This window comes from Staurois parvus, unplaced genomic scaffold, assembly GCF_062004578.1.
Source record: "Staurois parvus isolate SC_StPar_1 unplaced genomic scaffold, SC_StPar_1.0 ptg000013l, whole genome shotgun sequence".
In the NCBI taxonomy this organism is placed as follows: Eukaryota; Metazoa; Chordata; class Amphibia; order Anura; family Ranidae; genus Staurois; species Staurois parvus.
Genome location: NW_028317809.1, coordinates 5,171,666 through 5,198,951, shown reverse-complemented (window position 1 = coordinate 5,198,951; position 27,286 = coordinate 5,171,666). Strand labels below are relative to the sequence as shown.

Below are 27,286 nucleotides of genomic sequence, written 5' to 3'. Positions count from 1 at the left end.
ATCACACAACCCTTCCTCCTAGATTGTAAGCTCTAACGAGCAGGGCCCTCTGTTTCCTCTTGTACCAAATTGTATTGTAACTGTAATGTCTACCTTCATTTTGTAAAGCGCTGTGCAAATTTCAGCTTTCAGTGCTACCACGCTTTGAATGACAATTGTGCGGTCATGCAACACTGTACCCATATGAATTTTTTAGCATTTTTTTGAGAGAGGTAAAATGTTATTTTGGTGGTATTTATTCACCACTGGGATTTTTATTTTTTTGCTATATAAATGAAAAAGTCCAAAGATTTTGAAAAAAAAAAGTGTTTTTCTTATAAAATTTTGCAAATAAATAATCTTTCTTCATAAATGGTGGCCAAAATGTATTCATCTATCTTTTTAGTAAAAAAAAATAACCCAAATTCGTTTAGTTGTTCATATAGTGAACTCGGTGTAGTTATTCACCCTGAGGTCATCACAGAGGACAAGGGGGCACTCTTTACGTCTGGAGGAAAAGAAATTTAATCTCTAAACATGGAAAGGTTTCTTCACAGTGAGAGCTGTGAAAATGTGGAATAGACTCCCTCAAGAATTATTCTGGACAGCTCAGTGGATTGCTTCAAAAAAGGCCTGGATTGTTCCTTAGATACACAGAATATAACTGGATGCTAACATTTATAGGAAAAGTTGATCCAGGGAATATCCGTTTGCCTCTTGGGCATCAGGAAGGAATTTTTTCCCCAGCAGGAGCAAATTGGATCGTGCTTTGCTGGGTTATTTTTTTGCCTTCCTCTGGATCAACTGTGGGTGTAGGATTATAACTTTTTTTTTTTCTATGGTTGAACTGGATGGACTTTTGTCTTTTTTTTCAGCCATACTAGCTATGTAACTATGTTTATAACCAAAAATTATAATTAAAAAAAAAACTTTTTTACATTTTAATTTTTTATATTATTATTTATGTTTGTTTAGTTTTTTTTCCTAACATACCGTCACCCTAGCTTGTGGGGGGTGATGAAGATTTTTTATTTTTTTTTTTACACTGATTGCTTTTACATCCATACAGGCTGTAAAAGCAATCATTTCTCCTTCTCTGAGAAATACTGTGAGACTTGTGATTAGTCACAGCTTGTCACATGGTACAAGGCTGTTGTGAATAGCCTTGTACCATGTGATCTCTGTGATCATTCACAGATTTCACACGTAGTTAGCAATGATGTCAGGAAGTGACTTCTTGTTTACTACTGTTCCTGTGATCACTGATTTGCCAATCAGGGATCACATGAATCGGGACTTTACACAGAGGTCCTGTATCGTGATTAGTGTTCCACTGTGTCCTCCGGACCCAATAGGCACTGGATCTCGGTGCCGCGTGCTCCCAGGGATCGTGCACAGGCAGTGAATGCGGAGGCCGTTTATAAACGGCCACCCGCTCCTGTAGTAGTTAACCACTTGCTAACCGTGCTATAGCTGAATGATGGCTACAGCGCAGCCGTCCAGTTCTTGGAGGGTGTCTATTGACATCCTCCTAGAACCTCACCTCCCCCACGCGCCTGCTGTGGTGCGGTCCTTCTTAAAGCAGACCTTGAATTACAAGCAATGACCACTTATTAACTTTCTGACCTCTCAATGGCAAAATTCTGAAGAAAATAAACTCTGCATAAAAAGTTATTTAGCCCTGGTTCACACTAGTGCAACTTCACGTGCGACATGCGATTCACAAATCGCACCTGAAATTGCATCTAATGTATTTCTGTGGCACTGTTTTAACGATTTGAAGTAGCGCAGCTTCAAAAAGAGTTCCTGCACTACCTTTTTCCGATTTTCATAGTGACTTGCATTGACTTCTGTTAAATGAAGTTGCAAGCCACAGTGAAACGGGAGGTACAAATCGCATTGATATGCGGCTTTGAAATCACGCTACTTCAAGTTAAGTAACGCAATTTCAAAGTTGCAATCAGTGCGAGCCAGGGCTAAATCTACTTCCCTTTTTCCTGGCTTAAATACTGGAGGGGTGATATTACAAGCAGGGGTGGACTGACAACTCATGGGGCCCCCGGGCAATAGGGGATCATGGGGCCCCTGTGTCCTTGCCCAAACTCAAAAAAGCCTATGAAAAAGGTACCAGGGGCATCTCATGGGGCCCCCTACTGACCCCGGGCCATCGGGCAGTGCCCGAATTTCCAAATGGTCAGTCCGCCCCTGATCACAAACCTTCCAAGGAGATCCTAAGGAATGCTGTTATGATGCCAAAGAACAGCATAGGAATGATATTTTGGCTATTCAGCATTCCCCAGGATCTCACTAGAAGGAGCATGATGTGACTCTTGCCTAGGCACTGTGGGAAGAAGCTGGGGAAAAAGGTAGTTATATTTAATACATATTATGCATACATTTTTTTTATTCTGTTTTGAAGCATTAAAGCAGGATGGGAAAAGTGACAGGGTGAAAAAAACTTTTGATGACTGGTATTTTTTTTGTAAAGCCTGGGAACAGAGTCTTTGTGTATAAAGACAAAACACCAGAGGTGGTAAGCTGGAGGCCCATCCCCTTATCAACAGCAACCTCTTCCTGGGCACCACTGTATGATGTTGTATCTGAAGAACTTTGTACAGTTGTAAAGTAGACATTGTAGACAGTTACATCGGAACTTCCTGCAACCCTGTGTGTTCCATTCGGACTCTCTGAAAGCTGCTGCGGTTGCCAGCTCTCCATCATAAAAGCAAGTAAAGGGCCACATCTGGCTCCCTGGCCGCAGTTGGAAAACCTCTGCACTAGAGGACGCATGCCTGCCAAGTACTCTGATTATGTTGTTTGAAATGTTTTGCCTTTTTTAAGTTGCAATGTTCTTTGCACTCTATGCTATCTGTTGGCTTTGTGATGCAGGTCAAGCAGGTGACAGCATTGTGAGCAAGAAAACAAAATAAATCCTGTATAATAATAATATAGAAATATAATAGTAATAGAAATATTATGTTAAAAAAATTAAAAAGACTCCAATAACTCACAAAAGAAACATAAAATGAATGTAAAGGGATGGCTAGAGAACAGCAAGAAAGTAGACGTTTGATGTACAATGAAGGAAATAAGTATTCGATCCCCTGCTGATTTTGAATGTTTGCCCACTCACAAAGAAATGATCAGTCTAAAAATCGAATGGTAGGTGTATTGTAACACTGAGAGACAGAATAGCAACAACAAATTCAAAAGAAATGCATGTCTAACAAATGATGCACTGATTTGCATGTTCATGAGGGAAATAAGTATTTGATCCCCTCCACAAAACATGACTTAGTACTTGGTGGCAAATCCCTTGTTGGCAATCACAGAGGTCAGACGTTTCCTGTAGTTGGCCACCAGGTTTGCACACATCTCAGGAGGGATTTTGGCCCACTACTCTTAGAAGATCCTCTCCAAGTCTTTAAGGTTTGGTGGCTGACGTTTGGTAACTCGAAGTTTCAGCTCCCCCCACAGATTTTCAATTGGATTAAGTTCTGGAGACTGGCTAGGCCATTCCAGGACCTTAATGTGCTTCTTCTTGAGCCATTCCTTTGTTGCCTTGGCCATGTGTTTTGGGTCATTGTCATGCTGGAACACCCATCCACGACCCATTTTCAATGCCCTGGCTGAGGGAAGAAGGTTCTCACCCAAGATTTGACGGTACATTGCCCCGTCCATCATCCCTTTGATGCAGTGCAGTTGTCCTGTCCCCTTAGCAGAAAAACACCCCCAAAGCAGAATGTTTCCACCACCATGTTTGACAGTTGGGATGGTGTTCTTGGGGTCATAGGCAGCATTCTTCCTCCTCCAAACACAGTGAGATGAATTGATGCCAAAGAGCTCGATTTTGGTCTCATCGACCACAACACTTTCAACCAGTCCTCCTCTGCATCATTCAGATGTTCAGTGGCAAACTTCAGATGGGCCTGGACATGTGCTTTCTTGAGGCACTGCAGGATTTCAATCCTTGTCGGCGTAGTGTGTTACCAATTGTTTTCTTGGTGACTGTGGTCCCAGCTGACTGGAGATCATTGACAAGATCCTCACGTGTAGTTCTGGGATGATTCCTCACGGTTCTCATGATCATTGACACTCCATGGGGTGAGATCTTGCATGGTGCACCACCTAGGGAGACTGACAGTTGTTTTGTGTTTCTTCCATTTGCGAATGATTTCACCAACTGTTGTCACCTTCTCACCAAGCTGCTTGGCGATAGTTTGGTAGCCCAGTCCAGCCTTGTGTAGGTCTACAATCTTGTCCCTGACATCCTTGGACAGCTCTTTGTCTTTGCCATGGTGGAGAGTTTGGAATCTGATTGATTGCTCCTGTGGACAGGTGTCTTTTATACAGGTAACAAAATGAGATTAGCAACACTCCCTTTAAGAGACTGCTTCTAATCTCAGCTTGTTACCTGTATGAAAGACACCTGGTAGCCAGAAATCCTGCTGAATGATAGGGGATCAAATACTTATTTCCCTCATGAACATGCAAATCAGTGCATAATTTGTTAGACATGCATTTCTTTTGAATGTTTTGTTGCTATTCTGTCTCTCAGTATTACAACACACCTACCATTCTATTTTTATACTGATCATTTCTTTGTGAGTGGGCAAACATTCAAATTCAGCAGGGGATCAAATATTTATTTCCTTCACTTGCACACTGTTCACTGTAATGAGTTTATGCAAGATGGATTCAAACATTTGCGGTTGTTGAAGATCATTTATGAACTTTTTTTGTGGTTGTTGCACTTATATTAGCACTTTGTGGCACTATTGACTACTATTAATGCATGCACTAGTTTTGTGATTTATTGTGTTGTCACTGCTGATTACTCAGCATAGTTATTTATTAGACATGTACAGAACAAAATCACTTGTTTAGTTTTGGATGGATTTGTTAAGTTACTAATTTCATTTAATTGCATTCGTAACAAAATTTGTTTAGTTTCATTTCGTTATGTTTATTCGTTTTCTACCGAATTCAAATTTTTCCAATGGATTCAAAGTGATTAAATCGAACTCCAATTGAAAATATTGAATCAATCCAAATTCATTGTGAAGAATAACTGGTTCTGTTCTATTTGAAAACCGGTTATTTTTTTTTCTATTCTATTCTTTTATTTCTATTCATTTTTTAATTTGATTTAATTCTTTTCTATTCCCTTCTTTTATGTTCAATTCTATTATTTTTGTTTCTATTCTATTCCTTTATTTTCTATTCTGTTCGTTTTTACTCTATCCCTTTTTCTTCTATTTTGTTTTCTTCTATTTTTTTTCTATTCCATTCTATTATTTTATGTTCTATTCTTTTCTGTTTCTGTATTTTCTATATTATTCTATTCTTTTACTTTCTATTCTATAATTTTCTTTTCTATTCTATTTTATTGTATTCTTTTATTCTATTCCTCTATTTTCTATTCTATTTTATGATATACTTTTTTCTGTTCTATTCTATTTTGTTCAGTTTTACTTTATTCTTTTCTCTTCTATTCTATTAATTTATATTCTTTTCTATTCTATTAATTTTTGTTCTATTCTATTCTGTTCTTTTCTATTCTAATCAATTCTACTTTTTCTATTCTTTTATTTTCTATTCTGTTCTTATGCTATTCTTTTCTATTCTATTCTGTTTTATTCTGCTCAATTCTTTTTGAAACTCAAATTTCAGAAGACAGCTATATTGTTTCTATTTAATTCTATTCTAATCTGTTCTATTTTTTTTCTATTCCTTTATTTTCTATTCTATTATATTCTGTTCTTTTTTACTCTATCACTTTTTCTTCTATTTTGTTTTCTTCTATTTTTTTTCTATTCCATTCTATTAATTTATGGTCTATTCTATTCTGTTCTATTTCTGTATTTTCTATTTTATTATATTCTTTTATTTTCTATTCTATTCCTGTATTTTCTATTCTATTTTATTATATTCTTTTACTTTCTGTTCTATTTTATTTTCTATTCTATTTTATTGTATTCTTTTATTTTATTTCTTTATTTTCTATTCTATTTTATTATATACTTTTCTATTCTATTCTATTTTGTTCAGTTTTACTCTATTCTTTTCTCTTCTATTAATTTATATTCTTTTCTATTCTATTAATTTTTGTTCTATTCTATTCTTTTCTATTCTACTTTTTCTATTCTTTTATTTCCTATTCTGTTCTTACTCTATTCTTTTCTATTCTATTCTGTTTTATTCTACTCTATTTTTTTTTTAAACTCAAATTTTGGAAGGCAGCTATATTATTTCTATTTAATTCTATTCTATTCTATTTTTTCCTATTCTTTTATTTTCTAGTCTATTCTTTTCTATTCTGTTCTCCTATTTTCTATTCTATTCAGTTTTACTCTATTTTCTTACAGCTTTAGTAAATAAAGCCCAGTGTCTTTGACAGAAATCAGCAATAGTCAGCAATGTTTATATTTCGAATGTATTTGCAAATGCGATTCAATTTGAATTTCGATCAAAAAATTTTTTTTTTGTTATTTCGGATTTGCTTAAATTTGTTACAGTTGTATTTCAGATACAGTTGAATCTCCAAATAATGAGAATTCTGTCTGAATTTTGATTTGGATCGAAATGAACCGCACATTATTATTATTATTCATTGATTTTAACAGGTTTTTGTCAGTGTGGTGCAATTTTTTCTCATAAATTTGAGTACTGAAGCTTAGTTTTGAATTACCACTACATTGGTGAGCGTTAGGCATTAATTTCTTTAATTATTATTATCACAGCAAATAAACAGAAACAGTCCATTTGTGTTTGAGGTTAGTGAGGGGAAAAATATTTCAATATCTCTGTCCAGCGGGAGGCAGAATGTCCAAACATTGGTGTTCACAGGGAAATTCTGCAAGTGACCTAACAGCTGCACAGCCTGGGCAGGCAATCATTTGTGTCCTGCTGCTGTGGGACTTGACCTGAACCTGCAGGACCCTCGGATTCTACATATGTGTAAGATGGGGTGCAGTTGGGAGGGGGATACCTTTCACAAGCACATACACTGTCTTGTAGCTCTCTAGGTACACCTTCACCGAAACCATCAGGGGTACTCGCACTGAAATACAAGTTTCTTCTTCTGGCTGGCACTTTGTGTGCATTGGTCTTCGGAAAAATGGCCGCCATTGGCAGACACCAGCTTGCAGGACATACTGCCTCTAGCAGACAGTGCATAGGGCTCATGCGTGGATGTCCAGGAAGAGAAGTGATTGGCGGCTGTGGGTAAAGTACAGCTTCCTCTTCCTGTGTATCTATTACTCTCTTCCCAGCGGAGAGGATGCAGTGCCAGGCAGAGGAGGATGGGGACCAGTGCAGGCAGAATACAGGAATGGACTCCGGAATGGAGGACCTGGAGTATAAAAACTTTGAGATGGAGGGGATAGGGGACTCCGAGATGGATTATGACAACCTGTCTGAGCGCTATATTCCCTACAGGTACTGCTACACTTGAATGAGAGATCACATGGTATTGGAAGCCATTCAGACTTAATATCTACACTGATCTTGGGAGATGTGACAGATATTTGTAGAAACGTGAGAGCAGGGAATGGGTGTAGATATGTCAGTGTGGGCAGAAGGTGCAGGGTGTGCCTGCCTGTATATGCAGTGGGTATGAGAAGGACCCATCCTTGTGAGTGTTCAGTTTGAGAACGACCTGACTTTGTGGGCTTTCAGCCATTCGGTGTAAGAAAGACCCATTGGTTTGGGCTGTGGATGTTAAAGGAACATGCCTATTGTTTGAATTTGATGGGAGAAGGGCCCTTCACTGTGGGTATTGGGTGGGAGAAGGACCCTTCATTGTAGGAGAAGGACCATTTGATGTGGGCATTGGGTGGGAGAAGGACCCTTCGTTGTGGGCATTGGGTATGAGAAGGACCCTTCGTTGTGGGCATTGGGTGGGAGAAGGACCCTTCGTTGTGGGCATTGGGTGGGAGAAGGACCCTTCGTTGTGGGCATTGGGTGGGAGAAGGACCCTTCGTTGTGGGCATTGGGTGGGAGAAGGACCCGTCGTTGTGGGCAATGGGTGGGAGAAGGACCCGTCGTTGTGGGCAATGGGTGGGAGAAGGACCCGTCGTTGTGGGCAATGGGTGGGAGAAGGACCCGTCGTTGTGGGCAATGGGTGGGAGAAGGACCCGTCGTTGTGGGCAATGGGTGGGAGAAGGACCCGTCGTTGTGGGCATTGGGTGGGAGAAGGACCCTTCGTTGTGGGCATTGGGTGGGAGAAGGACCCTTCGTTGTTGGCATTGGGTGGGAGAAGGACCCTTCGTTGTTGGCATTGGGTGGGAGAAGGACCCTTCGTTGTGGGCATTGGGTGGGAGAAGGACCCGTCGTTGTGGGCAATGGGTGGGAGAAGGACCCGTCGTTGTGGGCAATGGGTGGGAGAAGGACCCGTCGTTGTGGGCAATGGGTGGGAGAAGGACCCGTCGTTGTGGGCAATGGGTGGGAGAAGGACCCGTCGTTGTGGGCATTGGGTGGGAGAAGGACCCTTCGTTGTGGGCATTGGGTGGGAGAAGGACCCTTCGTTGTGGGCATTGGGTGGGAGAAGGACCCTTCGTTGTGGGCAATGGGTGGGAGAAGGACCCGTCGTTGTGGGCAATGGGTGGGAGAAGGACCCGTCGTTGTGGGCAATGGGTGGGAGAAGGACCCGTCATTGTGGGCAATGGGTGGGAGAAGGACCCGTCGTTGTGGGCAATGGGTGGGAGAAGGACCCTTCGTTGTGGGCATTGGGTGGGAGAAGGAGCTTTCGTTGTGGGCATTGGGTGGGAGAAGGACCCGTTGTTGTGGGCATTGGGTGGGAGAAGGACCCTTCGTTGTGGGCATTGGGTGGGAGAAGGACCCTTCGTTGTGGGCATTGGGTGGGAGAAGGACCCTTCGTTGTGGGCATTGGGTGGGAGAAGGACCCTTCGTTGTGGGCATTGGGTGGGAGAAGGACCCTTCGTTGTGGGCATTTGGTGGGAGAAGGACCCTTCGTTGTGGGCATAGGGTGGGAGAAGGACCTTTTTGTTGTGGGCATTGGGTGGGAGAAGGACCCTTCGTTGTGGGCATTGGGTGGGTGAAAGGTCCATTGTTGTGGGAGAAGGGTCCTTCGTTGTGGGCATTGGATGGGAGAAGGGCCCTTCACTGTGGGCATTGGGTGGGTGGAGGGTCCTACGTTGCAGGTGTTCAGTGTATGACAGATCCTTCATTGTGGGCACTAGGCGTTAGAAGAACCCATTGTTGTGGTATGCGAAGGGCCTGTCGTGGATATCAGGTGCTAGAAGTGTCCTTCCTTGCGGGTATTGGGTGCCAGAAGGGCCCGTAATCAGCAGTCAGCCTTCTGTTAGTGGTACTTGTATGCACTGGCATTAGCGTGTTCTCCATACTTTAAAGTGCAACTGTATGAATGGAACATGAAGTTCCAGGAGGAAATCCATGAATCCCTATTGTAAACAATGGCATCTGCATCTAGTCACGTGTTTTCTGACATAGCATGTCCCATAACAACTTTTCCTGTGAATGTTTGCTCATGTTACAGATATATATGTTAACAGTGGAGGCTACGGAGTCCTCTGTTGACTGTGAAAATGGAGAAACATCTGGCAAAATATATTATATACTGTATATACATTTGTTTATATTACACAGATTGTGTGTTCTTTTGTATTCACAGAGAAAGGAAAGAATGGGCAGATGTGACTCCTGTCCCGCAAGATGATGGGCCTAACCCAGTTGTTCAGATTGTTTATAGCGAGAAATGTAAGTAGGTACTTTGGTATGTCTGGGTTTATATAGAGAGAGAATTGGAGACCCTCCAGCTTAGCTAAGAATAAAAAGATTGCAGAGAGAGGAATTTGAGTTTTTTTTAGAGAACTTCTATTACAGCTTTTTACACAACTTCTATTACAGGTTACCAATTCTTGGCTGTGGTGGCTGCCTTAATTTTCCTTTTTTAGGGTTTTTTTCTCTTTATTTTCACTTGATGATCTGGCCAGGAAGTTCCTTTTTTTCAATTTCCTTTAAAGCAGAACTAAACCCATCAATTTAACTGCTTCCTAAAACAGTTACCGTATTTTTTGCTCCATAAGACGCACTTTTTTCCCCCCAAAAAAGGGGGGAAAATGTCAGTGCGTCTTATGGAGCGAATATGGAGCGGCCGGTCCGGTATTTCCACCGCGGCCGTGTCAGAATACCGGGCCGGCCGCTCAGCTCTGCAGCGGGACCTTATGGAGATGACTGCTGACCTTTGGGGAGGTGGGGAGCGGGTACCTGAATTTGACAGGTACCCGCTCTTACTTCTTTGATCTTACCTGTTCCTCTATCCAGCGGCGCGCTGTCTTCCGGCTTCTGTAGTGTGGGCACTGGGCATGACAGCCGGGTGCCACGTGCACATGCGCAAGAAGCGGTGCTTTTTGTGAATGGTAAGGCGGTACCTGGGACACATGACAGATCCCAGAAGCCGCTGGACCAATCACAAAGCGCAAGTGCTTCTCGCTCATGCGCACTGGGCACCCGGCTGTCATGCCGAGCGCCATTACAGAAGCCGGGAAGACAGCGCGCGGCTGGATCGAGGAACAGGTAAGATCAAACAAAAACTCTGCGGAAGTAAGAGCGGGTACCTGTCAAATTCAGGTACCCGCTCCCCACCTCCCCAAAGGTCAGCAGTCATCTATACTGTCCGCAGTCTCTGGTCATCCCTGTGCTGTCCGCAGTCTCTGGTCATCCCTGTGCTGTCCGCAGTCTCTGGTCATCCCTGTACTATGTCCGCAGTCTCTGGTCATCCCTGTACTATGTCCGCAGTCTCTGGTCATCCCTGTACTATGTCCGCAGTCTCTGGTCATCCCTGTACTATGTCCGCAGTCTCTGGTCATCCCTGTACTATGTCCGCAGTCTCTGGTCATCCCTGTACTATGTCCGCAGTCTCTGGTCATCCCTGTACTGTGTCCGCAGTCTCTGGTCATCCCTGTACTGTGTCCGCAGTCTCTGGTCATCCCTGTACTGTGTCCGCAGTCTCTGGTCATCCCTGTACTGTGTCCGCAGTCTCTGGTCATCCCTGTACTGTGTCCGCAGTCTCTGGTCATCTCCTGTACTGTGTCCGCAGTCTCTGGTCATCTCCTGTACTGTGTCCGCAGTCTCTGGTCATCCCTGTACTATGTCCGCAGTCTCTGGTCATCCCTGTACTATGTCCGCAGTCTCTGGTCATCCCTGTGCTGTCTGCAGTCTCTGGTCATCTCCTGTACTGTGTCTGCAGTCCATTAGTTCAGAATTTTTTTTCCTGTTTTCTGCCTCTAAAACCTAGGTGCGTCTTATGGTCAGGTGCGTCTTATGGAGCGAAAAATACAGTACATTAAAAGTGGAACTTTAGTCAGAAAATTAAGTCCTTATAGATTAGTTCATGCTGGCCCCTTTTGCAGGTATAGGTATATAAAACATTAAAAGTAAGGGTCTATACTATTTTAAATCCAGTAAGCCCTGGTTCACACAGGTATGACTTGTCATGCGATTTGACAGTTCCAAGTCGCATGACAAGTCAAACGTTATTGTTGGCAATGGAACTGTTCAAATCGATGCAACTCTGACTTTGCGGTGCCACACTCATTTGCAAAAAAAGTTCCTGCACATTTCTTTTGCGATTTCAGGTGTGACTTGCATAGACATCTCTGCATGAAGTCGCACAGATACCAAGCAAATTGCACTTGAAATCACACTGACAAACGGCTTTGAAATTGTGCGACTTCAAAGTCAGAGTCAGTGTGAACCAGGGCTAATATACTGTCTCCCCCTGCTCTGCAGATGCTCAGTTGCTCTCTCTTTTTAGGCACTGTGCTAAAAATCAGAACCACTAGAGGCTGATCTGTTGGCAGCCTAAAGATTTACTGCTGCTCAGGGGCTCTGGGCTTCAGCAAAATGGCAGCCGCCAGCAAGAAGAAACAGGAGCAACAATGAAGACAATTTACAGCACACGCTAATTTTAGAATAATTTTTAATATGGAATGTATGTTCCTTGCTAAAGAACATTATTTTTTATCAAGTTGTTATGGGTAAAGTTCCACTTTTAAGGAATGCTGTAAATAACTGTAATTGTTTTCTTTTGTGCTCAACAGACCAAGCTGTCCAGTAAAAGTAGCAGTTAGAGGGTTGAGACAAACCATTGATGCTGACAGGGGTGCTTACACTAGTCAGTTTTTATTTATTTTATGTAGAGCCTTTATCCCGGAAACAAAAAAATCTGCTGCTGTAACTGCTTAAAAAGTGTTCTGTTTTGACTTTGCCCTTTTTCAACTTTGCTATGTAAGTTTGTCTAAATCTGCTAATGTATCCAGCACTACCTTCTCCACAGATTGACAGTACTGTGGTCCAAAGGTGCCTCTGTTGCTCCTTCAAGTGGAGAAACCCCAAGACAGGAAATGTTACTTGCCAGATCACCAAAAACTAAAAAAAAAAAAATGTTTGCAGCCAACGCATTTAAGGATTAGCAAACTGCAATATATTACATTTTAGTTTTTGAGTTTATTACCACTTTAGGCTCCATGCATGCTGGGCATTTCGCCCCGGTGCATGGGGCTCTGACACAAGTACGCCATCCAGCCCCACTGCCTGCAACCTGTCATACTCTGTGAGAGGCTGACAGCTACTCCTGCAGGACAATGCACATTGTGGTGCAGACATTTGGGGCAGTATGCACCCAGGGACAAATGATTGGAATACAAGCAGTCTGTGTTCCAGGCATTTGTCCCTGGGCGCATGCTGTCAAGGATGCAGCATTTTTTTTTTCTGGGAGAGAAATCAATTTATTCTTGTAAAAAAAGAGACAGACTGGGAAGGGAAATGGGGTAGGCAGACTTTTGTAGCAGGCAGGGCTAATGACGATAGTTGGGATAGTGCCGAAAAGACGTTTTTTAACTCCAAACTTTTTTTTGTACTTGCAGTATTTTTAAAGGGGTAAAAAAAAATGGGCAATTTGTGCATGTTTTGCAGGGATGTACTAAATGTACTGTATGTATGTTTTACATACATACATTTACATAAGCACTAAATAGGTAAATAATGCCTATCTTTTACTTTTTCATTAAAATGTTATAGAGCACAGTTTTCAATACATATGTTTTACTAATGCAAAACTTTCATCTGTATATTCCAATAGTTTTTATTGAACATTTTCCAAATAACAGATAATATTAATGAACAATGTCCTGTCAAAAATTATAGATTGTAACACAACGCAAAATTTATCAGTCATAAATTATTAACAGGAGATAAAGAATTCTGTAGAGTAGCTATTGGATCCTCTAGACCAGGGGTCCTCAAACTTTTTAAACAGGGGGCCAGATCACAGACCTTCATACTGTTGGGGGGCTGGACTGTAGTTTGAAAAATATATTAACAGATTCTTATGCACACTGCACATATCTTATTTGTACTGCAAAAAAACAGGAAAAACAATACAATATTTAAAATGCACTGGACAGTGCAACGCATTGTACACTGATACACTGGACACCGCAATTCACTGTACCTGGTGTGCTCTCCTCCTGGGGAAAGTGGACAACCCTGTCTAGTGCCGCGTCGAATGGGAAACACGGGATCTATAGCTTCTAATGGAAACTTGAGCCGAGGGAGTATCAAAACTTTCATCTTCAAAGCCCAATTCCAGAGTGGAAGAAAGAAGTGGGCCCTCTGTGCTACAAGGGTCAAATGCTTATTAAGGTTAGGAAGAGATGAAAAGACTGCATTTCTTACTTTACCCCTGCGTTGGCCGGTTCTGGCACTGTCTTTAACCTCCAGCAGTCTGTCTATCTGTGGGAGGTCCCTTAGTCATCAAGTACAATCTTGGCCTATTAAAGTAAAATTTAACCCCACTAAATTTTTTTATACCATAATGTGCTAGCATGCAATGCATATTAGCACAATATGACAAAGAGGTCAAATGAAGCCCTTCAGCTCTGCCCAGTCGGCACTCCAGCAGGTCTGGGACACTTCCATCTTCTCCTTGTCTTCCTTCTGTTCAAATTGATTGGTCGTGCCGCAATGATGTCACTCCCATGCACAGAAGTCACTTCATCACAGCACAGACTGATGCCATAAACATACTCTGAGCTATACCATCTAATTAGTGCGGCTAAGGGCCTTATTCCCAAGTTCTGGCAAGCTACAGAGACGCCAAAAATAAGACTGGTTAAATAGAGTTGAATATATAAACTGGATGAAGGAGCTATACCATATGGAGGAGGATAAAATGGAAAAATGTAGGAAAATGTGGAGCAGATGGTTAGACTTTAAAATATCCAAAAGATACCTGGAAGTGGTTGGAGTATAAGCAGGAAAGTTTAGAGAGTGTACGATTAAGTATCTGTGGGGGGGTAAGTGAAGGAAAGAGAGAGAGGAGGTAGGAGGGAAGGGACATGGTTATAGACAGGAAAAGAAGGAAGGAATTGGAAGGAAGGAATCGGGATATGGACAGGAGTATTTGGTGGGGGGGGGGGGGGGGTGGAGGGTAGGGAATAGGATCATTTTAACTGGAATTTGTGTATATGTGAATTGTATGGGTATAAAGTTGATTATTGTAATGCAAAAACTGAATAAAATATATTTAAAAAAATAAACATACTCTGAGCTGCGCATGTGCATTTAACCATGCATGGCCAGGAGTGCCTTAGAGAAGAGGCTACTGAAGTCACACTGCTGAAGGGTCCTGCTGGAGCATGGATTAAGGGGTCACTGTTTAGTCCTCTACTCCTATGCAAAAAAATGAGCTTTATTCATTTAGCACTTTACAAACAATAGTGCCGCGCTCCCAAAACCATTACATCATATAATAAAACAACTAACCTTCAAAACATATACATTAGTGATATAATCCTTTGTGTTATCATAAGACAAATTATATCCAAATAATAAGTGACCATTGAAAATATACTAAAAAAATGTGATCAGTCCAAACGTGACAAATTCAAAAGTGAACAAATCTTCATTTCAAGTGACTTCTTATTGTGATCTCAATATGCGCTCACCTCCTTTTGATGCCTCCTAAAAGGCAAAACTCGCTTTTGTTCACCTATTGGAACTATGGATCATATATTGCATCACAGCAATAGTGGTGAGTATCTCCCAATTGCTGCTGGAAACGTGACTCTCCTCTCCTATTCACACCAACGCAGGAATCCCTTGCTCAATCTCCTCCCAAGAATATTCCTCAGTATAAAGGAGACATAAACATAGTGTCTTATCCTTACATAAAAGACCTTTATTACGTGCCCATATGCACTCACATGTATTTAGAAACAACAAGCATTTTGTATAAAATCATCCACAATCTCTTACTGCCAGCGTGTCTGCCGTTCAGCGTATGTGCCTGCCTTCCTTGGGTGCCGGGTGACGTCAAGACTCCTCCCCTACACGTTACGCTGCAGATGACGCAGCTTCATCAGGGGGATATGAATCAATATAAAAGTATTTTGGAAATAAAGCAGTTAATAAAAACTAGGGTTCACTAAGGGTTAATCGCTACACAGGACTTCTCTGCACACCAGCTGTTTCATCCCTGTAAAGGACCCCTCTGCATGCAGACAGTCGCTCAGTCAACATGTAGGACCCATCTGAACATCAACAGCCCCTCTGTCACCACACATGACCTCCCTGCACACCGGTGGTCACTTTGTCACCACACAGGACCTTCATGCACACCGGTGGTCACTTTGTCACCACACAGGATATCTCCCCTCCTCCTTTACCTTTATGGGATGCAAATTGTAATATTTAATATTAGGACTCCCAGGGCCCAGTCTGATCATACAACATGCAGGAGGAGCCCTATGTGATGCTGATGTGGAAAAATAAAATTTGATCTCTCAGCTCCCCCCCCCCAATCCCCCACACACAACATCCCGGAGGATGGACAGGATTCTGAAGTACACATGTAAGATTAGGACATTCTGGAACCCCTCAGTCAGCATACAGGTAACGCCTACACTAATAGCTTTCATTCATATACGAATGCGGAGTAGGAACCAAGCTGTCGTACTGATGGCTAATGCCTGCAGATTACACAGTTTCCAAGTTGAGTGCCTGAGCCCTGTGCTGCTCTCAGTGACCCAACGACCGGAGAGTTTTTTTTTTTTTTTATAGTTGGTGTGGCTACTGGTAATTGTCCATCCCTGAGTTAATGTACCAGTCTAGAACTATCACTTAGTGAAAAGCTCTCCGTGTCTCAGAGGTGAGACATTTTCCACATTGTGAGCTTTTTTTTTTTGCTTGAATTTGGAAATTTTAGTCTGCATTTTCAGTAGTGGGACAAACAAGAATTAAGTATGCCTAATATAATCTTTATCTGTACCAAAATGAAAGTAGCATTGCGTGATTAATATGACATTTATACATGTAGTTGATATACCTTTAAAGCCAGCCACAATTTTTTTTTTTTTTTTTTTTAACAAAAGGTTTTAGTATACAGTGGGGAAAGTTGTCCTTGTGACGTCTGTAGGAGAAATAAGTGTGTAGTTATCTAAGGGACAGGAAGGTACAGACAACAATAAAAACATTGTCTGAAATTCTAAAACCTCCATATTTTGTTTTATACTTTTGTCCCCATCAAGGAGATTTTCCACCACATCCTCTCCAGAGAGGAAATAAGGGGAATCTCCCCAAAAGACACAGACATAAAAAAACATTACAAGGGCTCTAAACATTCCATTCCCTATCCAAAACAAAATAAACATATTGGCTGGAGTTGGGCTTTAAAGCTGAAATTCAGGCAAACTGATGAATACACACGTGAAATGCATATAATATAGCTTTACCTGCCAAATGATTTGTAACTTTCTGCGACCTGCTTTAAAAGTATTCAGTGATGACTCGGTACATTGTTAATTGTAATTACATTTGCTTCTCAGTTCGGGATGTTTATGATTATTTCCGTGCTGTACTTCAGCGAGATGAGAGAAGTGAAAGAGCTTTTAAACTGACAGCGGATGCCATTGAGCTGAATGCTGCAAACTACACTGTATGGTGAGTAATGAATGAAAGCACTAGTTGGCCGGCCTCAGTGTCTCTATCATATAAGGGTTGAATTAACATTTTTACATAACCTAGAAGATGTCAGTGCAAAACTTTTGCATGAGCTAATAAACTATGTCAGATGTGATGACTTAGTCTGGGTTGCCTATTATGTATTATAGACAGTCTTCTATTATCCCTGTTTTAGGCATTACAGAAGAGTATTATTACAGTCACTGAAGAAGGACCTCCGTGAGGAAATGAATTATATCTCAGCAATTATTGAAGACCAGCCAAAAAATTACCAAGTCTGGTAAGAATGAATGCGTATAGCTGTGACCTCCTTCAGTGTGCAGTGCACAGATGGTTTTAAAAAAACCTTGTGGACCCTGGGGTATGTCTGTGCTCATAAAAAACAAACCGCATTCGGTACATCTGTGAGAAATGTGCATGTTTTTCCTAGTGCGCTCCTTCCTACTTCCTGTTTGAACTGATGACAAGGTGCTCCTGCTGGACTGAAAACTCAGGCAGTGTTGTCAGTCCTGCCTAGTTCTTCCCTGCTGGATTTTAGAACACCTCCTTCCACTTCCATATGTTATGGGAATGAGGAAAGGTGAGTGTGTTCTGTAGTCAAGCAGGGGAGAATCAAGGCAGGGTTGAAAACTCAGCTTGGAACTTTGGGGCAGCAGAGGTTTTGTTAGAAACTCACTGGATTTCTGGCAGATCAACAGGAAATTTTTGTATTTGCAGTGTTTTTGAAGAGACAAAGCATTGGAATGTGTGCATGTATTACAGGGGAGCTTGGATTTCAAGACTGGCAGAAGAAATTGACATTTTTTTTTTGTGGTTAAGACAATAGATATGTTTCAACTATGTTTTCAGCTGTTTGCTTGGAATTTTTTTGGGATAGTGCAGAGAAGGATTGGAGCCTGTTGAGTTTTTATTGTGGTCTGTTTCCCCTACTTGGAGACTTCACTGCAATTCCTGTCCAGACAGACACATGACATGAATGGAAATTATTCAAAATGGGGGAGGGGGGGGGAATGCCATTATTTGGTAGATGCCCTCAATGAAAGATTCCCCATCACATTCTGTCCCAGTGACAACTGTCCTTCAAAATGGCTCTAATTTTCTCTTCTGGTGACAATGGTCCTCATTACAGATACTGTATAAAACGAATACCCATTAGGGACACAGATCATTAAAATCTGACAGTCTGATCTTTTATAGGTACATAGCTAGTCTGGCTGAAAAAGACACAATTCCATCTAATTCAACCAATAGAGGAAAAAAAAATACACACACACAACCTCCATATACACAATCCTATACCCACAGTTGATCCAGAGGGAGGCAAGGCTTTCCAGAACTACAGAAAACTGGTTTGGGTTGGATTTATGCTTTTTAAAAGAAGTATGGATTTCCTAACAAAAAAATAAAAGTGGATGCAACATAAGTGCAATGCTGCATTTATTCCTCGATGTTTCCAAGACTGAGAACTGAGCAGTCAAAGGCCTTTGATCACTCAGTTCTCATTCTTCAGTGAGCAGAGCGTCAGTAACTGTCAGTCACCGGCTCTCTGCTTTGCCCTTCCAGTACTCACTAGAGTGCCATACTTCTTCTCTAAGTAATAATTGGTATCGTTTTCACTAGATTTTTTGGGACGAAGAAAACAAACCTCAATGAACCGTTGCAATTAAATAGATTTTGTTTTTCTCAATGACCTGTGTTCACCGTGGTTAATGAACATCACAACTTTGCACTGTGTTGCTAAATGAAGCGGTAGAAACTCTAAATGCTATTTTACTTGTTTAGGCACCACAGGAGAGTGCTGGTTGAGCTGCTAAAGGATCCATCAGAAGAGCTTGAGTTTATTGCAGACATTTTAAACCAGGATGCTAAAAACTACCACGCATGGCAGCATAGGCAATGGGTTATTCAGGTATTTCTATTATTATGAGTACAATTCTTACAATTTTTTTTATTTTTTTTTTTTATCTGTAACAAAGATCTTTGTAACAGCTAAATTAAAATGATTATGTATAGGTTAAACAATTCATTCTTGAACTTGTTGATGAAAGTGTTAGGTGAGCTGTTCAGGCATTAATTAATAATCAATAATTTGGGAATTACTAGTCTTTGTGGTAAACTTTCTTTACAATGGCTTTAGAACAGACTGGTTGAAAGGGACAGATTCATCAATGGGACTCGGGCTTCTTGACAAAATGGAAACAGGATTTGAATGTTAGTTCTTTTCCACCCAAAAAGCTAAAATTTAATTTTTTTGCTCACAAAGCCTCACTGGCAAACACATATAAAGAAAATGGTCATAAATTACCAGGTGGGATAAAACGCCACACTCTCAAGTGTCCCCTCTACGCTGGCATTGTCAAAAGGTGGAAGGCTCCATTTTCAACATCTGGGAATGTCCAATGATTACTTTTTTTGATCAGAAGTTAAATTTTACCAGATGGTCCTTTGCTGACTCGCTAGTCACATATCTCTTACATAATATGCATTTATCTATCAAACGTCTTCTGAAGGCTGCAAAAGCGTGTATACTGGCCCAGTGGAAACAAATTTCTCCACCCACATTCGAACATTGGCGTAAAAGGGTATCTGACATTCAACTTATGGAACAGTTAATTAAGAACCAGCCCGAGAAGCATTGTGAGATTTGGATTCCCTGGCAGTTATATCTGGTCTCTCAGTGAGTAGGCCTCTAAAGTCAGGAGGGAGCTTATCATTGGATGGAAGAACTGGGCCTTCTCTGCCCTCCCACTCCCACACTTTGTCCCCTTCTTTCCCCTCCTTTTTTTTTTTTTTCATTTCTCCCCCTTCTCTTTTTTTTTTTTTTTCTTTTTCTTTTTCTTTTCTCCCCTTTTTCTTATACATTTTTTTTTATTACTTTTTATTCTGTTGTTAAAAAAACCCAAAAAATAACCTGAACAGGGTGAAGACCCAACTTCCATAGCGAGTCAGTGTATACACGATTACATATCCAATGTTTTTTTCTAGGTTTTCAATTGTAATTCTGTTTAATACAGGCAAGGAGCAGTTTACTGTAACCCAAGATAACTAGTCACAAATAATTTTTTTTCTGACTGTAGGTGTTTGCTGAAATCGTTGATTTCTATGTGTAACTCAATATACTGTAAAGATCCTTGTAGCCCACTCTTTCATTTATGTGTTCCTTCACTAACTGTTGGCCATATATACATATGAATACATGATGTAGATTCTTTTTTGTGTGGTTTTATGACTTGTTTGATGGTATAACACATTATTATTTTCCTTGTTTGGTTTAATCATGTTATATCATTCCAGGAATTTAATTTGTGGGATGGCGAGTTACAGTATGTTGATCTGCTGTTGGCTAGAGACTTGCGAAACAATTCTGCTTGGAACCAAAGATACTTTATTATTTCTAACACATCAGGATACAGCAATCCCCAAATTCTAGAGAGAGAGGTTCAGTAAGTGTTGCTTGCGTAATTGGACTGTGCGTTACATTATTGATTAACAGTAATATGGTTTATCTCAATTCTTCATGCGATGATGATAAAATAATAGTAGTCACCCAGTTACACAGCTTCAGTATGCTGTATATAGTTTTCATAAAGTAGAACTATAGGCAAAACATTTCATTTTGGATTAAGAGAGAGTTTTAACCCCTGTCAGTTTTGTTGCTATTTATGTTCCATTGGGGAGATTTTCCTTCACTTCCTGTCCCATAGCCAAAACAGGAAGTGTGCAAATGAAGGTAATACATTAGAATCACTTTTATATATTTTTTTAAAATAACAAACATGTAATACTTACCTGCTGAGTGCAGTGGTTTTGCACACAGCAGCCCAGATCATCCTCTTCTCGAATCCCCCACCAGCGCTCCAGGCCCCTCCCTCCTGTCGGTTGCCCCCACAGCAAGCAGCTTGCTATAGGGGGCACTCGCTACCCCATGTGCCCATTCACACACGGAGCCGCGGCTCGGCCCCGCCCTCTCTCTCTTTTCATTGGCTCCCTGACTGTGATTGACAGCAGTGGGAGCCTGCTTCTGTCTCAGCCAATGAGGAGAGGGAGTCCCGGGATAGCCGAGACTCCAGTACACATCGCTAAATGGAGAGGGGGTTTAGGTGAGTATTTGGGGGGGCTGCTGCACAAAGAAGGTTTTTTTTACTTTCATACATAGGTTAAATGCATGAAGGTTAATAAAACCTTGAGACTTTAGATCCACTTTAATGGATAAACTCTGACTTGTCAGTACATGTTTGTATAAATCATTTAGTTTTTCTGTATTATATCTTTTTTTTGATTTAGTTATTAATTTTGTAAATCATATTTTATGCTACAACTTTCCAGTCACTATTTACTTATTTATTTTTTTGTATTCAGATATGCTGTAGAGATGATCAAGGTTGCACCACACAATGAAAGTGCATGGAACTATTTGCGAGGGTAAGATCAGTTTATTTTTAAATATAAAACTATTGATATATCAGCAGAATTTGTGCAACTGTGATATGCTTTGTGCAGTGACAAAATATATCTGCATTAAAGTGGTTGTAAAAGCAAGATTTTTTTTTTACTTTAATGCGCCAGTTTTTGTATGGACCCCCCAATATACTTACCTGAGTCCTCACTTGATCAGCACTGTGCCCACATATTATGGCTTTCTCGTCTCTCCCTACATTCACAGTTCAGAGGCAGCAGCAGGAGCCTTCTGGCTCTTCCTGCTGTCGTTCACATCCTATGACGAGGGAGCAGGGCTGGGCCAAGTGACTCTGTTTGTGTCTATGGATCTAGCCCGCACATGCACCTCCACAGGAAGGGGTTTCCTGTGGTGGCGTGCAGAGAAGCCCCAACAGGGTTGCCCAGAAGAGGAGGTTTGGGGATGCTCTGTGCAATACCATTGCACAGAGCAGGTAAGTGTACTAGGTTTACTATTTAAAAGTAAAAAAGTTATCCTTTACAACTGCTTTTAATATCCTAAATCTTACATACAAAATAATCCTGCATTTGCAATATAAACATTTTGGATGGGGATAATTGGTGGCAGGTTTGATGGAGAAATTATAAACCTGAGCAGTTGAGAGGTTCCCCCACCTTCCCCAGAATATTTTTTTTTTCCTCTTAACTTTATCATAAGACTAAAATGAAGAGTGTTTTTTCTTCTGAGCATTTACTAGTTGCTTTTCACAGATCCAACTCTTCTAAATTTATACAAAAAAGGTTGAATTCTGATTAGTTGCAATGGGCTATCCTGTTATTTTACACTGCCTTATGAAGTAAGTCTGTACACATTCAGTTTACCAATTATAAAATCTTTTGAAACAAAATATCTGTTTTGTGTTTTTCTTTTCCCACTAGAATATTACAAGATCGTGGCATGTCTGACTACCCAAACCTTCTTGAGCAGATCCAGAGTATACAGCAAACGCACAGCTCCCCATTTCTTATTGCCTTTTTAGTGGACTTGTTTGATGACATGTTGGAAAAGAAATGTAAAGATCCTGAGGATACGCTGAGGAAAGCGCTAGAGGTTTGTAATTCTAACAAGGAACATTTAGAGTACATACAGCCTGATTATGCTAGCACATGCTGCCACTCTAGCTACCTACCAGAGGATCAGACCACAAAAGATCAGTTGGTATGGTTTGCCAACCCTCCTGCAACATAATTTCCTGCTCATTGTGATCAGCTCATCCTCCAGCATTGTCATGTATTCCTCCTATTCCTTGTAGCACTGTAAATGATCACACTGCAACAGGCAAACCTTTCTATGTAGCATTAAATAAAGTATGGTCCCGTGTTGGCCATGGGTAGTAGTAGGAAAGTAAAAATATTGGGAATACCTTTTATAGTGTGTCTAACTGAGCTGAAGTGTAAGCTTTTGAAAAACCTTTCAAAAAACTTGCAGACCAAAATATATAGAAAACATACAAAATACACTGCTCAAAAAAATTGAAGGAACACCTTGAAAACACATCTGATCTCTCGATAGGGAAAAATATCATGCTGGATATCTATACTGATATGGACTGGGTAATGTGTTAAGAACATGATGCCCCATTGTTTGATGGAAATTAAAAATATAAACCTACAGAGGACCGAATTCAAAGCCCCCCCCCGCCGAAAATCAAAGTGAAAAAATTATGCAGAAGGCTAGTCCATTTGGCTGAAATTTCATTGCAGAAACTCAAAATGGTACTCAGTTGTTTGTATGGCCCCCACGTGCTTATATGCATGCCTGACAACATGGCATGCTCCTAAAGAGACAACGGATTGTGTCCTGGGGTATTTCCTCCCAGATCTGGACCAGGGCATCACTGTGCTCCTGGACAGTCTGAGGTGCAACCTGGCGGCATTGGATAGAGCGAAACATGATATCCCAGAGGTGTTCTATTGGATTTAGGTCAGGCGAGCATGGGGGCCATTCAATGGTATCAATTCCTTCATCCTTCAGGAACTGCCTGCATACTCTTGCCACATGAGGCCGGGCATTGTAGTGCACCAGGAGGAACCCAGGACCTCTCTGTACCAGTGTAGGGTCTGACAATGGGTCCAAGGATTTCATCCCGATACCTAATGGCAGTCAGGGTGCCATTGTCTAGCCTGTAGAGGTCTGTGCGTCCCTCCATGGATATGCCTCCCCAGACCATCATTGACCCACCACCAAAACGGTCATGCTGAACGATGTTACAGACAACATTTTCCACACCTTCTCCAGACCCTTTCACGTCTGTCACATGTGCTCATCTGTGAAAAGCACAGGGCACCAGTGGCAGACCTGCCATTCTGGTGTTCAATAGCAAATGCCAATAGAGCTCTATGGTGCCGGGCAGTGAGCACAGGGTCCATTAGAAGACATCGGGCCCTCAGGCCACTCTTATGAAGTCTGTTTCTGACTGTTTGGTCAGAGACCAAGTGAAAAAGCTGCAGTTAGGCGCTGATAGGTTACTATGTACAGCTCCAGATTCTCTCTGCTTTTAGTTTTGTTAAACTTTTCTTTTGTGTTTAGCAGTGGTTAGTATGAGTGGTCTGTAAAAATGGATGACTTGTGAGACATCCAAACAAAAGAAATCATGGTGCCTGTTTAGCTGGAGTATGTGCAACCCTTATAGCCAAATTGTTTGATTTTTCAACAGCAACAGTCTGCACAGGTATGACTGCGCATGGCATAACTTCACCAGCAAAATAAAATGGTGACTAAAAACCAAACTGTAATTAAATTGAACTGCTGAACACTAATACAGTGGAACTCTGTATCCACCAAGACCCTGTTTCCACAAGAAAACGTCTTCAAAGAACTTCACAAAGCTATCATCCATGGAAGATCTTCAATTCTTAATTAAATGTAAGCATTGGTTTCTTTTAGTTTAAGGTTCTCTGTACAGATTGTCTTGCCATGCTTTATGTATGCAGTCATCTCCATGGTCACTGTTGCTCTTGAAATGCCAAGCAATTAAGCTATTATGGTTACAGACACTTCAACCTAATGGGCCAGAAACTTTTACAAATGGCAGTTTTGTTTTTGTTTTTTTAAATCACTGGATCCTATCAGGTTTTGTTCTTGATTTATTAATTCATCTGACACTTAAGTGATTGTAAAGGTTTAATTTTTTATTTTCTAAAATAACATAACATGTCATGTTACCTGCTCTGTACAATGATTTTGCACAGAGCAGCCGCAATCCTCCTCTTCTGGGGTCCCCTGCTGGTGCTCCTGGACCGTCCTCTTCTCTGAGTGCCCCTACCCATAGTAAGCAGCTTGCTACGGGCTACTTGTGCAGGCTCATTCTCGAGCTGCATTTTGTGTGTCTATTGATGCGCACAGTTCTGCAGTTCTGCTATTCTGCTCAGCTCCCCACCCCACTCTGCTCACAGGAGTTGATTGACAGCAGAGGGATGGCTCCTGAGTCTCCTGTGACAAGAGGGGGGAGAAGAGGAGTGCTGTTGCAGACAGGTACAGGGTTGAATTGAGATCAAGCTCAGGCAACTATTTTGGAGGAGCTGAGAGGACCCGACATGGAAAGGTTTTTTTTACCTTAATGCAGAGAATGCAATAGAGTGGTTCTAAAGGCAAAAGGTTTTTTTTGCCTTAATGCATTCATTGAATAAAAAAAGAAAAATTCTGCATGCAGCTCCCTGCCACCCCCCCCCCAAATACCTAAGCCTGACCTTGGTCCAGTGATGTGCTCGAGTATCTCTCTCTTCTTATTGGATAGAAGGGCAGTACTGTCATTGGCTCGTATTTCTGTCAGTCACAGCCAGTAAGGAGGGGGTGGGGGGGATGAGCTGCTCTCTGTGTCAATGGACGCACAGAGCTTACTCGGGAGTGAGCAGTTGGCACTTAGCAAAACTATTGCACAGAGCAGGTAAGTATGACATGTTTATTTATAACAAATAAAAATTTGTGCCTTTTTTAGAATCCCTTTTTTAAGGTAAAAAAACCATTTATCTGTACAGCCACTTAAGTAATTTTGTGTCTATCTCTCTTTTTCAGCTTTGTGAACTTCTTGCCACAGATAAAGATACTATTAGAAAAGAATACTGGCGCTATCTTGGACGCTTACTACAGATTAAGTATGGGTCAAAGAATTCTGAGAAAGAAGAAATTAGTCAAGAAGATACTAATGGACAATGATTCTAACATATAGCTCCATATTTAATGGTGTATTTAACAATTTTCGTTTTTTACTTGGGGGGGAAAAAAAAATTCACTATTAATCCAAAACTGTCTAACCCATGACTGTGTATGATACACTGACTTTAAATCAAGGATAACCAACTCATCATGTATGCCCTTTCAGCTGCCTAAAGAGTTCCAGTCACATAAACAAAAATCAGAATATTGGCAAAGGTATTTAAAGCATGATGCCACTTGTAGCCAGAAGGAGCACCAGAGTGTCAGCTGGAGAAGACCATCGTGGTTCTTATGTTCCAGCTTACCTGATTCTTGGCTGAAGTAAACCTTTACTAGTATGCCTGTCGTTGATTGGGTTTCTGAAATGTAAAATAGATTCACCAGGAATTTTTTCAGCTTGTGATGTTATTCTAAACCCTAATTATTGCTACATTTGCTTTTGGAGAAAAAATATAAATCACTTATTGTATGTTCATGTTATGTTTCTTCTTACGTGAACTCCTACCACATCTACTTGACAGATGCTAAATATTTTAAGAAGCTGCGATGATTTGTTGAAGATGTAGCCATTTTCTTGCAATAAACTAAATCGTAAACATGGGTCTTATAATAAACCTATTTGCATCTGTCAGTTGTGTATCTGTGCTGCTTTGTCTCAAATTGTTGTTATCTCCGTAGCAGCTTTAAAGCGACACTAACCCCTTGCCCATACAGGACAATATGACAGTGTCTGTGCAAAGGTCATACCCTGACCGCCCTTTACTATGCCCAACTTTTTGACCCCTCTTCCCCTCCATTCATAGAATTTGTACTATAGCTTCCATCAATAAAAGCGCTCTATGACTGGAGGGAGGTGGACCTTTCATTTATTTGCCTGTCCTCCATTCATAGAGCTCTTTTCATTATTGGAAGCTGTTATACAGCTTCTATGAATGGTTGAGTTTAGGGAGAAAGGGAAGATACTGTGTATTCAGCACTCTTGAGTGCTGTGACAGGTCCAGCTGATCGTATTATTGCAGGGGTATGGAGGGGGGGTGGTGATGACTTTAGATTTCAACTACAGCCCCATTCACACAGCCAAGTTGCTTTTATTGCACATTTGTTCAAGTTTTTTTTTTTTTGTGCAATCGCATAGTGCAGCTCATTTATTTGAATAGGACAAATAGGCCAAAAAACTGCAAGACCTTTTCTGTTATTGAGTGTTTGCTAGCCATGTTTGGAGTACCATTCACAATTAATGGCACTGCAAGCACGATTTGTTGATATCTGCACATTCCTGGAAAATGCAGGTGTGAACCAGCAAGGGACAGCTCTCCTTGAATGTAAGTACCATCCCTTGTGCTGATAAAAAAAAAAAAAAAAAGCTTTAAATATCTAATAAAAAGTAAGAGAGTAAGGCATACCAAAATGGCTAGAGACTGGATTTGGGAATATTAACTGCTTGGCCTCCTGAGGATTTACCCCCCTTCCTGACCAGGCCATTTTTTGTGTTACAGCGCTGCATTACTTTAACTGACAATTGCACGGTCATGTAACGCTGCACCCAAATGAAGTTTACGTCCCTTTTTTCCCACAAATTGAGCTATCTTGTGGTGGTATTTGATCGCCTGTGCGTTTTTTTTTTTTTTTTTGTTTTTTTTTTTGCACTATAAAAAAAAAAAACACAATTTTGAGGAAAAAAACAAATAT

The 27,286-nt window shown here is 41.1% G+C and overlaps 1 protein-coding gene across 1 annotated transcript; it reads left to right on the top strand.

The window, feature by feature from the left end:
• Positions 1-7,209: 7,209 nt before the first annotated feature.
• Positions 7,210-26,228, top strand: FNTA (farnesyltransferase, CAAX box, subunit alpha). Its single transcript, XM_089675363.1, has 9 exons — positions 7,210-7,419; positions 9,635-9,720; positions 16,851-16,965; positions 17,162-17,266; positions 18,769-18,895; positions 20,281-20,429; positions 21,346-21,408; positions 22,321-22,492; positions 25,457-26,228. Exons 1-9 carry the CDS (start codon positions 7,262-7,264, stop codon positions 25,595-25,597), a joined length of 1,116 nt encoding a protein of 371 aa, XP_089531489.1. The 5' UTR covers positions 7,210-7,261; the 3' UTR covers positions 25,598-26,228.
• Positions 26,229-27,286: the final 1,058 nt, after the last annotated feature.

Excerpts from the sequence above, each read along its gene's own strand:
- FNTA (XM_089675363.1), top strand. The coding sequence starts at position 7,262 with ATGCAGTGCCAGGCAGAGGAGGATGGGGACCAGTGCAGGCAGAATACA. Across the intron at positions 16,966-17,161 it reads GCTGCAAACTACACTGTATG|GCATTACAGAAGAGTATTAT; the intron begins GTGAGTAATGAA and ends TCCCTGTTTTAG. Across the intron at positions 17,267-18,768 it reads CCAAAAAATTACCAAGTCTG|GCACCACAGGAGAGTGCTGG; the intron begins GTAAGAATGAAT and ends TTACTTGTTTAG.